General features: G+C 36.3%; 2 protein-coding genes across 5 annotated transcripts; one reads left to right on the top strand and one right to left on the bottom strand.

Annotated features, from left to right (window-relative positions):
• Window positions 1-2087: 2087 nt before the first annotated feature.
• LOC120081419 (uncharacterized) lies at window positions 2088-12318 on the bottom strand. 4 transcript variants are annotated; one of them, XM_090315609.1, is made up of 3 exons: window positions 12172-12318; window positions 2783-2862; window positions 2088-2691 (listed from the first exon to the last, which is right to left on the bottom strand). In XM_090315609.1, exon 3 carries the CDS (start codon window positions 2626-2628, stop codon window positions 2395-2397), a length of 234 nt encoding a protein of 77 aa, XP_090171735.1. In that variant the 5' UTR covers window positions 2629-2691; window positions 2783-2862; window positions 12172-12318; the 3' UTR covers window positions 2088-2394. The 4 variants fall into 4 exon arrangements, with proteins under 4 accessions (XP_090171735.1, XP_038892193.1, XP_038892190.1 ...); XM_039036265.2 differs by having other exon boundaries at window positions 2783-2865; window positions 12172-12295; XM_039036262.2 differs by lacking the exon at window positions 2783-2862 and having other exon boundaries at window positions 12172-12305.
• Window positions 6005-7144, top strand: LOC150035047 (uncharacterized). The gene is made up of 2 exons (XM_090315213.1): window positions 6005-6375; window positions 6670-7144. Exons 1-2 carry the CDS (start codon window positions 6005-6007, stop codon window positions 7142-7144), a joined length of 846 nt encoding a protein of 281 aa, XP_090171339.1.
• Window positions 12319-12817: the final 499 nt, after the last annotated feature.

Below are 12817 nucleotides of genomic sequence, written 5' to 3'. Positions count from 1 at the left end.
ATTTACTAGTGAACAATGCATTATCAATTGTAAATTTTGTTCTTCTAAGCAAAATAATATTTGCTTTTCCAAATCCTTCAATTAGGTTTGCAAAACCTGATATTGTATTGATTTTTGCTTCCAACATTATCAGTTTAGAAAAATATTTTCTACTTGTAAGTATTGTATATGTAGTTGCATCGACTGCCAGACATAGATTTTCTTTACTCATTTTTTAGTCACTCAGAATATGAAAATGATCCATATTCTTTCATTAAAAGAAAATAATTACAATAAGATAAACAGCATTTGCAATATACAAAGCTTAAATCTACTAAGAAGGAAAAAACATGGAGATGAATAAAAAAAATAACATTAAGTCTAGGTATTTTTTAAAGTCAAAGAAAATATTTGATGTTCCATTGATTCTGCCAATTTTCTCTTCAGGAGATTCAAAGAAGTTTGTCATGTCCAAATTTGTCATATGGGATGGGTCAAATATGTCATTATCCTGGTATGCAAAATTTACTTCCACTTTTTTCTCTTTTTCCTTCAAGGATGCTTGATAAAGATCAACTAAGTGTTTTGACGTACAACAAATATGTAACAATGCACAGTCATTCCGCATCGGAAACATTTATTTTCAACATTTTTTGAACACTTATCTTGTGGATTTTTTCCTTTATGATTATTATTTATGTGATTCTTTTGAAATTTGAATGATTAGAACGACCACCATAAAAATAATAATTATTTTTTCCTTTGTCACGGTCACAACCTCGACCACGACCACGACCTCAACCATGATTATTATTAAAATTCACAACATTCACTTCAAGGAATGGTGACGTCCTGGTTGGTCGAGATTCATAATTTTTATTAATAACTCGTTATTTTGTTCGATCACGAGAAGACGTGAAATTAGTTCAAAATATTGTTTAAAACATTTCTCTCAATATTCTTGCTGCAAAAGCATATTCGAGACATGAAATGTAGAAAATATTTTCACTAACATATCAGCATCAGTAATTTTCTCTTCGCCTAACAACAATTTTCAACTGATTTTGAATAATGCGGAGTTGTAGTCACTTACTGATTTGAAATCTTATAGCCTCAAAGTGCATCCACTCATAACGAGCTTTAAGAAGAATAACTGTTTTTTTATGATCTCCTTCAAATTTTTCCACAAGATACAAATATCTTTTATTGTAAGATATTTTATTTTCAATCCCTCGTAGAGATGATGACGAAACAAAATCGTAGTTTTTGCTTTGTCTTAACCGGATGTCATATTTCCTTCTTTAATAGTCTCTCCAAGATTCATAACATCCAGGTGTATTTCGACATCGAGTACCAATGACAAATAATTACTGCTGTTAATATCAAGGGCGACAAATTCTAATTTTGTAAATTTTGTTATAGCAACACTATCATAAAATATTGTATTTATATTAGAAATTTAATATAAATTAAATATGCAAAATAATACTAAATTTATTGATTATAACGAAGAGGAAAAAATCAACATACCTTTAAAACTTACCTTTAGCAAGGAAAACGATAGAAGCTCATGCTGATAACGTGTTATAAACTTGAGCAACACAACGAGAACAGATACTAATAAAATATAATATTAAAACAAATATAATATAATATAATATAATATAATAAATAAATAAATATTAAAATAAATTAAACAAGATATATAAATTAACAAAGTATAAAATAAGGAATTTCTCTAAATTCTTCACTTTCTCCAATTTTATGAACTTTGTCCAATGTATGTCTTTCAAAACTCATCAAATGTCACTATCTATAAGCAATTTGGCAAATAGAAAATCATGACACGTGAAGTAATGGATATGTGACAAGACCAATAGATACTAATAATAAACATGTACATTATACCCAATTTAACATATTTATAATAAAACTCACGTTTTTCCATATTAATCAGTTGTTTTTCTTTGCTCTTTGTTTTTCAAAACAGGTCGTTTATTTAAAAAATAAGTTTAAAAAAAAAGGGTAAAAAAAAGATAATAATAAGAAATATGACAAGTATTCATCAAATTTCCAGAGTGAAAATATGACGAATATATAACAAATCATGCCAAGAATACCTATTTGCATAACAATCAAAATAGTGTAATCTTGATCCAAACAAATATGAAACCAATACCACATCCCATCTCACTTCAAAAGGGAAACATTTTAAAAATAATAAGAAAATAGCCATATCTTCTGTCCTCCAACCTTGAGATATCCCAAAAGAATTTGGCTATTGGTGCAACATGACTTTCCACAAATGCAGAAGGAGACAGTAGCCCATTGTTACATTAGAACAGAGAAAACAGGAATAATATGGCAGAAAATATTTTTCAAGAGATGAAGTTCACATCTCACATAAGCAACTCATCATCCAGATACTAACTTTACAAAGATACAGATTGCATTTAGCATTATGAGAGGAACTCTTAAGTATTGTGTTGCGTAGATAAGGCCAATAAGCTGCCCCTTGAATGACTTTGTTCTACCTCCCGAGAATTCAGAGAAGCTCAATCCTCGAGGAGCAAGAAAACGATCTTCGTTTAGAATTGCCAGTGCATTCGCAAGAAGCAGACAACCCTCCAGTAGTGTCCACAGACCCATTTACCTCGACTACTCGAAACACACTTCAGGAGAGGGTTCTGACTCTGGGGATTCTGCTATCTGCTGTGTTTGATCATAAAAGATAAAAGGATTGGGTAAAGGATGTTGGAACGAGCGATTAAGAGAATGAAATTCTAGCATGAGACAAACTTGCCTATGAAGCTCAAATGAAACAAACTTCAAATAGCCCATGAACTAAGAAAATAACAAATGAAACTCTGGGGATTCTGCTATCTGCTGTGTTTGATCATAAAAGATAAAAGGATTGGGTAAAGGATGTTGGAACGAGCGATTAAGAGAATGAAATTCTAGCATGAGACAAACTTGCCTATGAAGCTCAAATGAAACAAACTTCAAATAGCCCATGAACTAAGAAAATAACAAATCCATTTTATTATAACGCGAAAAAAACTACAGTAATTAACACAAACATCTGTTTTACCAATAATGACAACAAAGTAGGAGGAAAATAATGCAATAAACAAATGAAAAAAGAAAACAAAGAATAAGACACTTCATCGACCAATGGAACATTCTCCTGTGATTTTCCACAACCAAAAGAGAATAGCAGCAACAGAACTAGACTACATCTTGACGCAGAGAAATAATATTGTCAAACAAGGAAGGGGATAATTCTATTTCTTGCTGCTATTTTATGGAATATAATGCTAGGATTTTCAACGACAAAGCCAGATCCACTGAAGAAGTCCTCCATTCCACTGTTTTCATTGCTTTCTTTTGGTGTAAATCTTTACTGGCACTACAAAACCATAGTTTCGAGTTAACAATTGGAAACATCTTTGGCATTCCGTGTTAGTGATGGTTTTCTAATTATGAATCGAAAAGCACAACAGTAAAAATGCTCTCTCCTTCCTCTCTCCCTCTTCTTCCCCCCCACCTCCCCAAACCCCACCCATGACCTACCTGAAGATGCTTGCTGCCATGCTCCTGCTTAACAATCAATCATCTTATCAACATGACACAGCCTACCTGCAAGATTTCCTTCGAAAAGAAACTTTTCCAGATCGACATAGACCCATCTTCTCGAGGCACAAAAGTCTGCATAACAGAGAACAAAAGACAAGTCCTTCTCCATTATTGTCCACTGGAGCACCCTCCATGGATCACAGAGGCCATGAGAACCCTCCATACTGCTCCATTAAACCAAAAATTCTTCAAGGAAATCAGAGTTGATGATCAAGTCATCTGGATAGAAAAAATCTCGAGCAAGAAAGGCTTCTCCATCGAACTGGTGAAACTAGACTAGAATGGTGGGAGAAATTGAATCATTATTCCCTCGGGTGAACAATGCAAAGGCTGGAAACTCTTCATAGACCTCACCACTTTTTATAGATCTGACTCTACCACCAACAATAATGTTGGCCAACAACCCACCTACAAGGAAGCCCTCTTTAATACGGCTGATGTGAACGACAAAGAGAAACAAGAGATGCAAGAGAATAAAGACAACAAAGAGAAGAAATTAATGAGGCCAAAAACATTGATTAACCAACCAACTACTACCATTCTCTCTTCTCCTAACACCTATCTTCACCCACAATATTGTGGTTATCAGATGGAAAAACTTCCATGACGATTGGTTCAAAATACTAAAGGCCATACAACCGGAAATCACAGCCTATGGATCTTTTTCACCATTTCAGCCCAACAAGGCCATCCTGAGATGTGAAGATAAGGAACAAGCAAAAATCCTTGGAAAATACAATGGTTGGCAAAAGATTGGTTCTTACAAAGTCCTTTTCTCCCCCTGAAGCCAAAATGTTTTTCACGAAAAACAAGTTGTCCCCTCTTATTGAGGATGGATAAAAGTGAGAGGACTCCCTTTCGACAAATGGACCTTAGAAACTTTCCAATACATTGGGAAAGCCTGTGGAGGACTAATGGAAGTAGCAAAAAAGACCCTCAACAGAATGGATTTGACGAAGATCAATATCAAAGTCAAGAGAAACCAATCTGGTTTCCTCCCGGCAAAAATTTTGCTTCCCTCAACGTCCTCATTGGCCATAGCTGTTGCGAATGACCCGTTTTTTATTGCAGATTACCATATAGGGGTTATCGCCGGAATCCATTGCACTACGGCCAAACTACTGGCAAACATGGGCACGAAGAGTGTTAAATTTTCAAATTCCCCCATTGATGTTGATCCTACACAACAAAAGTACTCTGTTGGGACAGAATTTACTGAACAGAGGCAGCAGAGACTCAAAAGTAATGTTGACATATCAAAACAGCCTGTCACAGTTAGCAAAAATCCAGCCCTGCCACCTAACATTGCTTCCAAACAAAACCATCTGCTTAAAACCCCATTGGTAACCATCTGCTTAAAAAACCATTGGTCAATAATGCCCACTAGAGGAAACCCAACTGCCCTTCAGCAACAATCCCCTCACCCCCTTTTGGTCAACCATTTGGGGCCCACCTGTCCTTCACCATCACCTCTTCTGAACCCATCCCTGGCCCCACCACCTCCTAACTCTATCTCGGGCCCCACAAATCAACCCTTGGCCTCAGCCCCCACACCTTTGGATCCAATCAGACCAGAACCTGCCCTCACTGTTAGCAAAATTCCAGCCCTGCCACCTGACTTTGCTTCCAAACAAAACCATCTGCTTAAACAACCGTTGGTCAATATTACCTACCAGAGGAATTCCAATTGCCCTTCAGCAACAATCCCTTTTGTGGGAAACCCATTCAACAGTTCCCACCTCATCCTCCTCCCAACCAAACCTTGTTTTTCCACCCCCGTCCAAAATCCCACATCGAACCAAAAAATGTTACTATCAACCATAAACAGTCTACTTTCATTGCTGGCAACAAATGCTCCACAGCTATCATCCCACATTTATCCGACATCGATTCTAATTGCTACCTCACTAGCCCTCTTCAGAGTGCCTTGGGATCCCCCAGCCACAAAGACTCACATTGGCCAGACTCTCTCTTCCCCTCCACCCTACCATAACTTAGAGCCCATGAATCCTATGTCACACCTTGCTGCCCTGGCTCCCTGGCTTGAAGAATGCAGCCTCTGTATTCGGTCCATACCTACAAGAAAGAATAGAAACAAACTTACAGAAAAACAAAGGAGAGGCCTACGTGAAGTCAAGAATTTGGAATGCTCCATTTCTTATGAAAAGAAGGCTAAGGCCTTGAACAGGGAGGGCTCACAATCATCTTAATGTTAATTCTCTCTTGGAATGTTAGAGGTCTCAGATCATGGAAGAAAAGAGCCACCATCAAAAGACTAATCACTAAGCACAACCCAACCATTGTTATTCTCCAAGAAACCAAAAGCCACAATATCGACCCTATTTTTATTAAATCTCTTTGGAGCTCTAAAGGGATCTAATGGACATCTATGGATGCATATGGCTCTTTCGGAGGCATTATTATTATGTGGAACGCCCCATCCTTTAGTGCCTCTTCAGTTACAAAAGGTTCATACTCCCTCACTGTCCTTTTCAATCTTGATCATGGTTACAATTTCTGGTTAACATGTGTCTATGGCCCACCATATGATCCTGAAAAAGAACATTTTATAACTGAGCTCCATGATCTCTTCTGCCTTGTGGATGAAAACTGGATCATTGGGGGAGATTTCAACCTCATTCGTTGGCCACAAGAAAACTCCAATGGCTACAGACCTAATAGAGATATGTTGGCCTTCAATTCCTTCATTGACCAGCGGGAACTCATTGATATCCACCTCACAAATGGGAAATATACCTGGTCTGATTTACGCATGCATCCCACACATACAAGAATTGATCGTTTCCTTTGTTCTGCTTCTATTATATCAAAATTCAGTGATGCATCCATGAAAAGATTGGACAGGCCAACATCAGACCATTTTCCCTTCTTTTAACCCTTGGCAACCAAAATTGGGGTCCTGCACCTTTCAGATTTGAAAATATGTGGTTAAACCACAAAGACTTCCTCCCTTTTGTTGATTCATGGTGGTGCAGACACCCATTAATTGGGCATCCTGGTCATGGCTTTAACCAAAAGTTAAAGAGTCTGAAGTTGGCAATCAAAGCATGGAAATTCATCCACTTTTGGTATCATTGAAACACAGAGAGCTTCTCTACAAAAGGAATTGGCCTCCATTGATCAGGAATCTGAAAATGGTCCCATAACTTGTGATCTTGCTGATAGAAGACATTTGATTAAAAATCAGCTCCTCTCCCTAAACGCAAATGAGGAATTAAAGTGGAGGCAAAAGTGCAAAACAAATTGGTTGATCAATGGTGATGAAAACACATCCTTTTATCACAAATTTGCTGCTGCAAAAAAGAGGAAAAACTATATTACAGAAATTCTCAATTACCAGAACATAAGTTTGGTTAAAGACACCAATATAGAGGCTGAATTCATCTCTTTTTACAGAAATCTCTTCACCAGAAAACCAGGTAATCGAGTTATTCCTTATCCTCTGGAATGGGATCCTATCAGCCAAGAACAAGCAAGTTTTTTTGGAGGCACCCCTTACAGAACTTGAGATCTGGACAGCAATCAAGGCTCTAGGCACTAACAAAACTCTGGGGCCCGATGGTTTCACATCAGGATTCTTTAAAAAATCATGGAACACTCTAAAAACTGGTTTAAAGAGTGTTCCAGGATTTTTTTGAGAATGGAATCATCAATGCCAACATGAACAAAACTTATATTTGCCTTATCCCCAAAAAAGTTGATGCCAAGAAGGTGGGAAATTCAACCTATCAGCCTCACTACGGACCTTTACAAGATTATTGCTCGAGTTCTATCAAACTGCCTCAAAAAAATCCTTCCATCTACCATCACAGTCCATCAATCAGCCTTTGGGAAAGGTAGACAGATTCTGGATGCCTCATTGATTGCTAACGAAATCATCGAAGATTGGCATGCAAAGAAAATTAAAAGGGTGGCCATCAAGCTCAACATTGAGAAAGCTTTCGACAAGGTGGATTGGGATTTCCTTGATGAATTGTTAATTGCAAAGGGTTTTGGCACAAGATGGAGACAATGGATCAAAGGCTACATATTTACCACAAATTTCTCCATCATTATAAATGACAAACCAACGGGGAAATTTAAAGAAACTAGGGGCCTTAGAGAAGGTGACCTATTATCACCCTTCTTGTTCATTATCATCATGGATAGTCTTAGCAGAATCCTCACTTTGGCAGATACAAAAGGCTTTATTAGCGGATACTCAATCCCAAACTCACCTCACAACATCAATCACCTCCTTTTTGCTAATGAGACTTTTCTCCATTAGCAATGAGAGGATGATCGAAAACCTTTTCAATTTAATAACTCTTTTTTAATTTTCTTTCAGTTTCAACGTCAATAGAAAAAAAATTAGAATTCCTGGGTATCAATTGCGAGGATGATTGGGTGGTATCTATTGCCAATAGATTTGATTGTAAGGTTGGGATATGACCTACCACATACTTAGGTCTGCCCCTTTATGGAAACCAACAACAATTATCTTCTGGCAGCTAATTTTAGACAAAATTGACAAGAGACTTCACTCTTGGCAACACAGCTTCCTTTCAAAAGAAGGTAGACTGGCCCCTGGGAAAATTATTGATGCCATTGACAGATGTTTTAGAAACTTTCGTTGGTCAGGTCACAGGGATAACAAACTATCTCATTTATTACAATTGGACAAACTGAAGAAACCTTTGGATGAAGGGGGATTAGGGGTCACTGATATTAAACAACAAAACAAAGCCCTCCTTGCCAAATGGATTTGGCGTTTTCATTTGGAGAAAGACGCCCTTTTGGAGGATCTTAATCAAAGCCAAATATGGATCACACCATTTTGATCTCAAGGCTGCCGAACACAAAAGCTTATCAACCAGAAGCCCTTGGAAACACATCCTGCATCAAATGGACCTTATCTATGGGAATATACTGTGTGAGATTGGTGATGGTTCCTCTACAGCGTTTTGGACAGACTGTTGGCTTGCTGGTTCTGTCCTAAAACAGACCTTTCCTAGGCTCTATCGGCTATCTACCACAAAAAAAATATTTCTGTTAAGGAGACTTGGAATGCTACAAATTGTTCTTGGTCCTTAAACTTTAGAAGAAAACTTAAAGAAGATGAGATTGAAGAATGGGCTGCTCTTACTCATCTTATTCCAAGTCTGAACCTTACTAATAGAAAAGACCAATAGATATGGAAGCTTAGCCACACTGGTTTCAATACAAAGTCTTTATACTCTTCCCTCATATCCAACCCACTCTCACCTTCGACTGGCCTTTTCAGGAAATTGTGGAGTTGTCCCTGCTCAAAGAGAGTTTAATTCCTCCTATGGGAAATCACTAACTCTTGTCTAAACACTATGGACAGATTACAAAAACGATGCCCTTGGATCCACCTATCTCCCTCATGGGGCTGCCTTTGTCAAATGAACAATGAAGATGCTCAACATGTTTTCTTTGACTGCCCTTTCTCTAGAGGGATATGGATGGAAGTCTTTTCTGCTTTCATCTGGTCTATAGTCCTTCCAAATGATTTGCAAAGTTGGCTTCACCTACTAATCGGCTAGACTCCTTTCAAAACTGACAAAGAACGCCTCTGGTTAAGCATCATTTATGCTATTTTGTGGAAGATTTGGGATGAAAGACATGCTAGAATCTTTCAAGACAAGACTAAGACAACAAAGGCCATTATTGATACCATCATACACAATGCCTTTTTTTTTTTTTTTGTGCAAAGGTTTACAGGCTATACACAATCACAATTTTTCTTTCCTTGTTGCAAATTAGAAACGCCTTTTGCACTCCCTTTGAAATGGTCTTTTTGTACACCCTATGATTAGGGTCCTCGTGTACCAATGGATACCCATGAATTTCATTTAATCAATGAAATTGTTTCTTATCCAAAAAAAAAAAAATTAAGGAAAGGGATATCAACCCTCATATCCTCAAAAAATGAAGGGAAAAAAAAAGTTCCCTTTTTAACTATATGCTCCAAACTGCTGTGGCAAATATAGCATTCCAAGAGATTTTTTACCATTCAAACAATGTTGTAGAAGCTTGGAAACACATTTCAGGAATAATGTTCTTGAGATTCCCCAATATATTCATCCTCATTCTTTTCTTGAATTTCCAAACTATATTATTTAAAAGCAATTCCGAACGCACAATTCCAGTTATTTGGCTTAGTTTCTCTTTTTTTCAATCAGGGAACTAATCCTCATTCCTCCAAATAAAAGAATCTTTCAATTACAAAATCTGACACTACATGCTGCAGTACAAGAGAACCTTATTCAACAGAATTAAGGTTTGGCATGAGTATACATTTGAAGAAAATTGAATTCATCAAAGCAATAATAACCCCAATAAATGCACAAGCTCAACAGGAGCACAAATCAAACCTTATATAATTTATTTTGTTATGTTGGGGTACAAAAGGTTTTCATTAGTAAAAGAAAGCTTAACTTTATCGGAGTCTGTTGGGAGAAGATACCCAAATACCATTGGCGAAGAAGAAGCATCAAACTCCCACATGCCATCTAAGTAGGTGATGAAAATGATGTTCGAGCATTCACTGGATATTTTCCTATTGGAAAGCCCTCCCTTTTAAAACTTCTCAGGTAAGCAAGTCCTTGGAAGGATATGTCATGAGTGAGAAAATGTCTGGGATGGCCTTTGCTCCACATCCTCAATCCTATGGACAGGCTTGCAATTTTCTTATCCCAAATCTCGAATCCAATGCTTGTATAGCAGCAAACCAACTCCCTGGGGATGTGAGTGTAACCCAATCATTTGAATAGAACTTGTAATTTGGTCTTATAAAGTTAATTCAATCTTTTGGACAGCCAATCCTCAACGTTGTTATAAGTTCACTGTAAACTTTATTTAATCTTTTGAAGAGACGTGATAATTTGGTTGAGGGATGTTTAATATCACTTCTAATCTCTTAGTTCATTAAGGATTATCTTCTCTCAAGTTTGGATAAGCTCAACCACCAGGCACCAACTACTCTTCTAAATACCCATCCCAATTCCGTATCCAACTGAAACAATTTGCTTAATGTTCTTCTTTCTCCAAATTACTCTACTAAACATTTTTATGTTCATGTTGTTACCATACTTGCATGGCAGTAGACAATGGATGTTGAACTAGTTGTTCATGTTCTCCTTTCAAATTAAATTTGGAGATCCGTTTCCCCTTCCCCTCATGGTCCTTACAATGTTATCAATAAACGATAGAAGATGCATCCACTTCTGTGATTAAACCAATTAGAATTGGTTTGATTCTCATTGAGAGGGTGCCTCTTTATTGGGCTATTTATCGATTAGATATTAATAATGTTTTCATGGAACTCTTCGAAAAGATGTTTATGCATCATTCTCTAAGTTAGCAAGAGTCATCTAATTTTGCATGGTCTTCAAGTTGGTGGAGTAGGTTATTATAGTCCACTCCGTATCTTTTTTCTTAAACGGAAACAACACTTTTCATTGATAAAATGAAAAGAGACTATTACTTGAATTACAAAGAGATTAAGGGATCAGCAAGAGCACCCGACAATCTCAACTAGGTTGACACACCCATAACACCCTCATCACATCCCAATTATAATATAGTCCACTCCATGTTTGGGGCTCCAATTATAATAACTGATGTTTCCAACTATTATAACTTACAATTAATATAGTATTACTATTTCAAATCTCTCTTTGTTACAGTGTTTACTATTTCCTACCCATCTTCTCTTTCACTCTTTGTTACAGCGTTTACTATTTCCTACCTAGACTAAAATAGTCGACACTCCAAACACAGATTATTATAATTTCATAATATAATAGTCACTAACTATTATAACCAACTCGACGGTTGCTGTCTAAGCATTTATTCTTATCCCCGTTCAAAGATTAGGTGAAGTTGGTACGAAGTTATCTTCAGAAACTAAGTACACTTTTTGGTTGACCATATAACCTAAATGAATCCTGACACAGACTTTGATTGAATGCAAACTAAACCCATAGGTGAAATGGGTCACTGGAGATGTTCAGAGAAAACAAAAGAAAATGTATTAACTATAAAATTTAAAATATCACTTCTACTGCTAACTTTTACCTACAGTTTTTCACAGAACCAGTTTTGGAACTTACAAATCCAAAATAGTTGTCTCAGTCTCAATATTCCATAAGTACTACAACTATATATCTCTTGAAACTAAATAAAATTAGCTCAAAGTAGGGGTTTGTAGAATACTAGAGAAATAAACAAATAGCAGAAACCAGCACAAGACAAAAGAAAAGGTAAATTAGAAATCAAGAGCAGAAAATTAAATGTATTAAACGCACATGAATATGTATAAACCAGAAACTTAGATTAAACCATTCTGAACAAGAAATTAATATTGGAAAAAGGGAAAAATGGTTAAACCCAGCGTTTGGGAGGTTGGATTTGGAAGGATCTCAAATCACAGTGGATTTGAAATCATTTCGGATCTTAGTAAAGGCGTGGTGGCAAATAGAGAAAGAGATAAGAGAAAATAAAGAAAATCAGTTGGTGTGTAGTGTGTACCTGTAACTGATGAGGGAGGAAGATCGGAGAGCAGAGAAATCAGTAGCGCTTTCGCTGTGGCTGCGACAACGATGGAGAGACGGATAAATCATAGAAAAGAAAAGAGGCTGTGAAAAGAAACACGGAGAGGAGTGACATCTAGTTTATATATATATATATATATATATATATATATATATATATATATATTAATTTATGTTTAATTACGAGTGTCTCCAAGTTTGTTTGGTAGAGAATTTAAGCGTAAAAATTTGAAAACAGATTATTTAATAAAACCATAGTTGAATTTATATTAATTTATTTTTATATATGATTTAAAGTTAAAATTAGGGGATTTTTAAATATAAAAAAGTGGGCCAAACTATTTACAATTTATAGCAAAAAAAAATATATATTGAGAATAGTTACAGCCTAACCAAATCCCAAAAATGATGTAAAATCTGAAAAGGTCCCGTCCAAACGAAAAAGAAAAAGAGAAAAGAAAAGACTCTGATAAATGGACCTGATTTTTTCCTCCAACTAGGCGTTTCATCTCCTCCAGTCCTATCGTCTCTGTCAAAATCCTTGTTCTTCTTCTTCTTCTTCGATTACGCTCCTTCACATTCTTTTTTTTTTCTTTTTACGTCATTATCTTCCATCGAAGTTG

The sequence above is a fragment of the Benincasa hispida genome, chromosome 7 (genome assembly GCF_027475165.1).
Source record: "Benincasa hispida cultivar pf3 chromosome 7, pf3_genome.v1.1, whole genome shotgun sequence".
Taxonomy (NCBI): Eukaryota; Viridiplantae; Streptophyta; class Magnoliopsida; order Cucurbitales; family Cucurbitaceae; genus Benincasa; species Benincasa hispida.
This window is presented reverse-complemented; position numbering and strand designations above follow the sequence as displayed.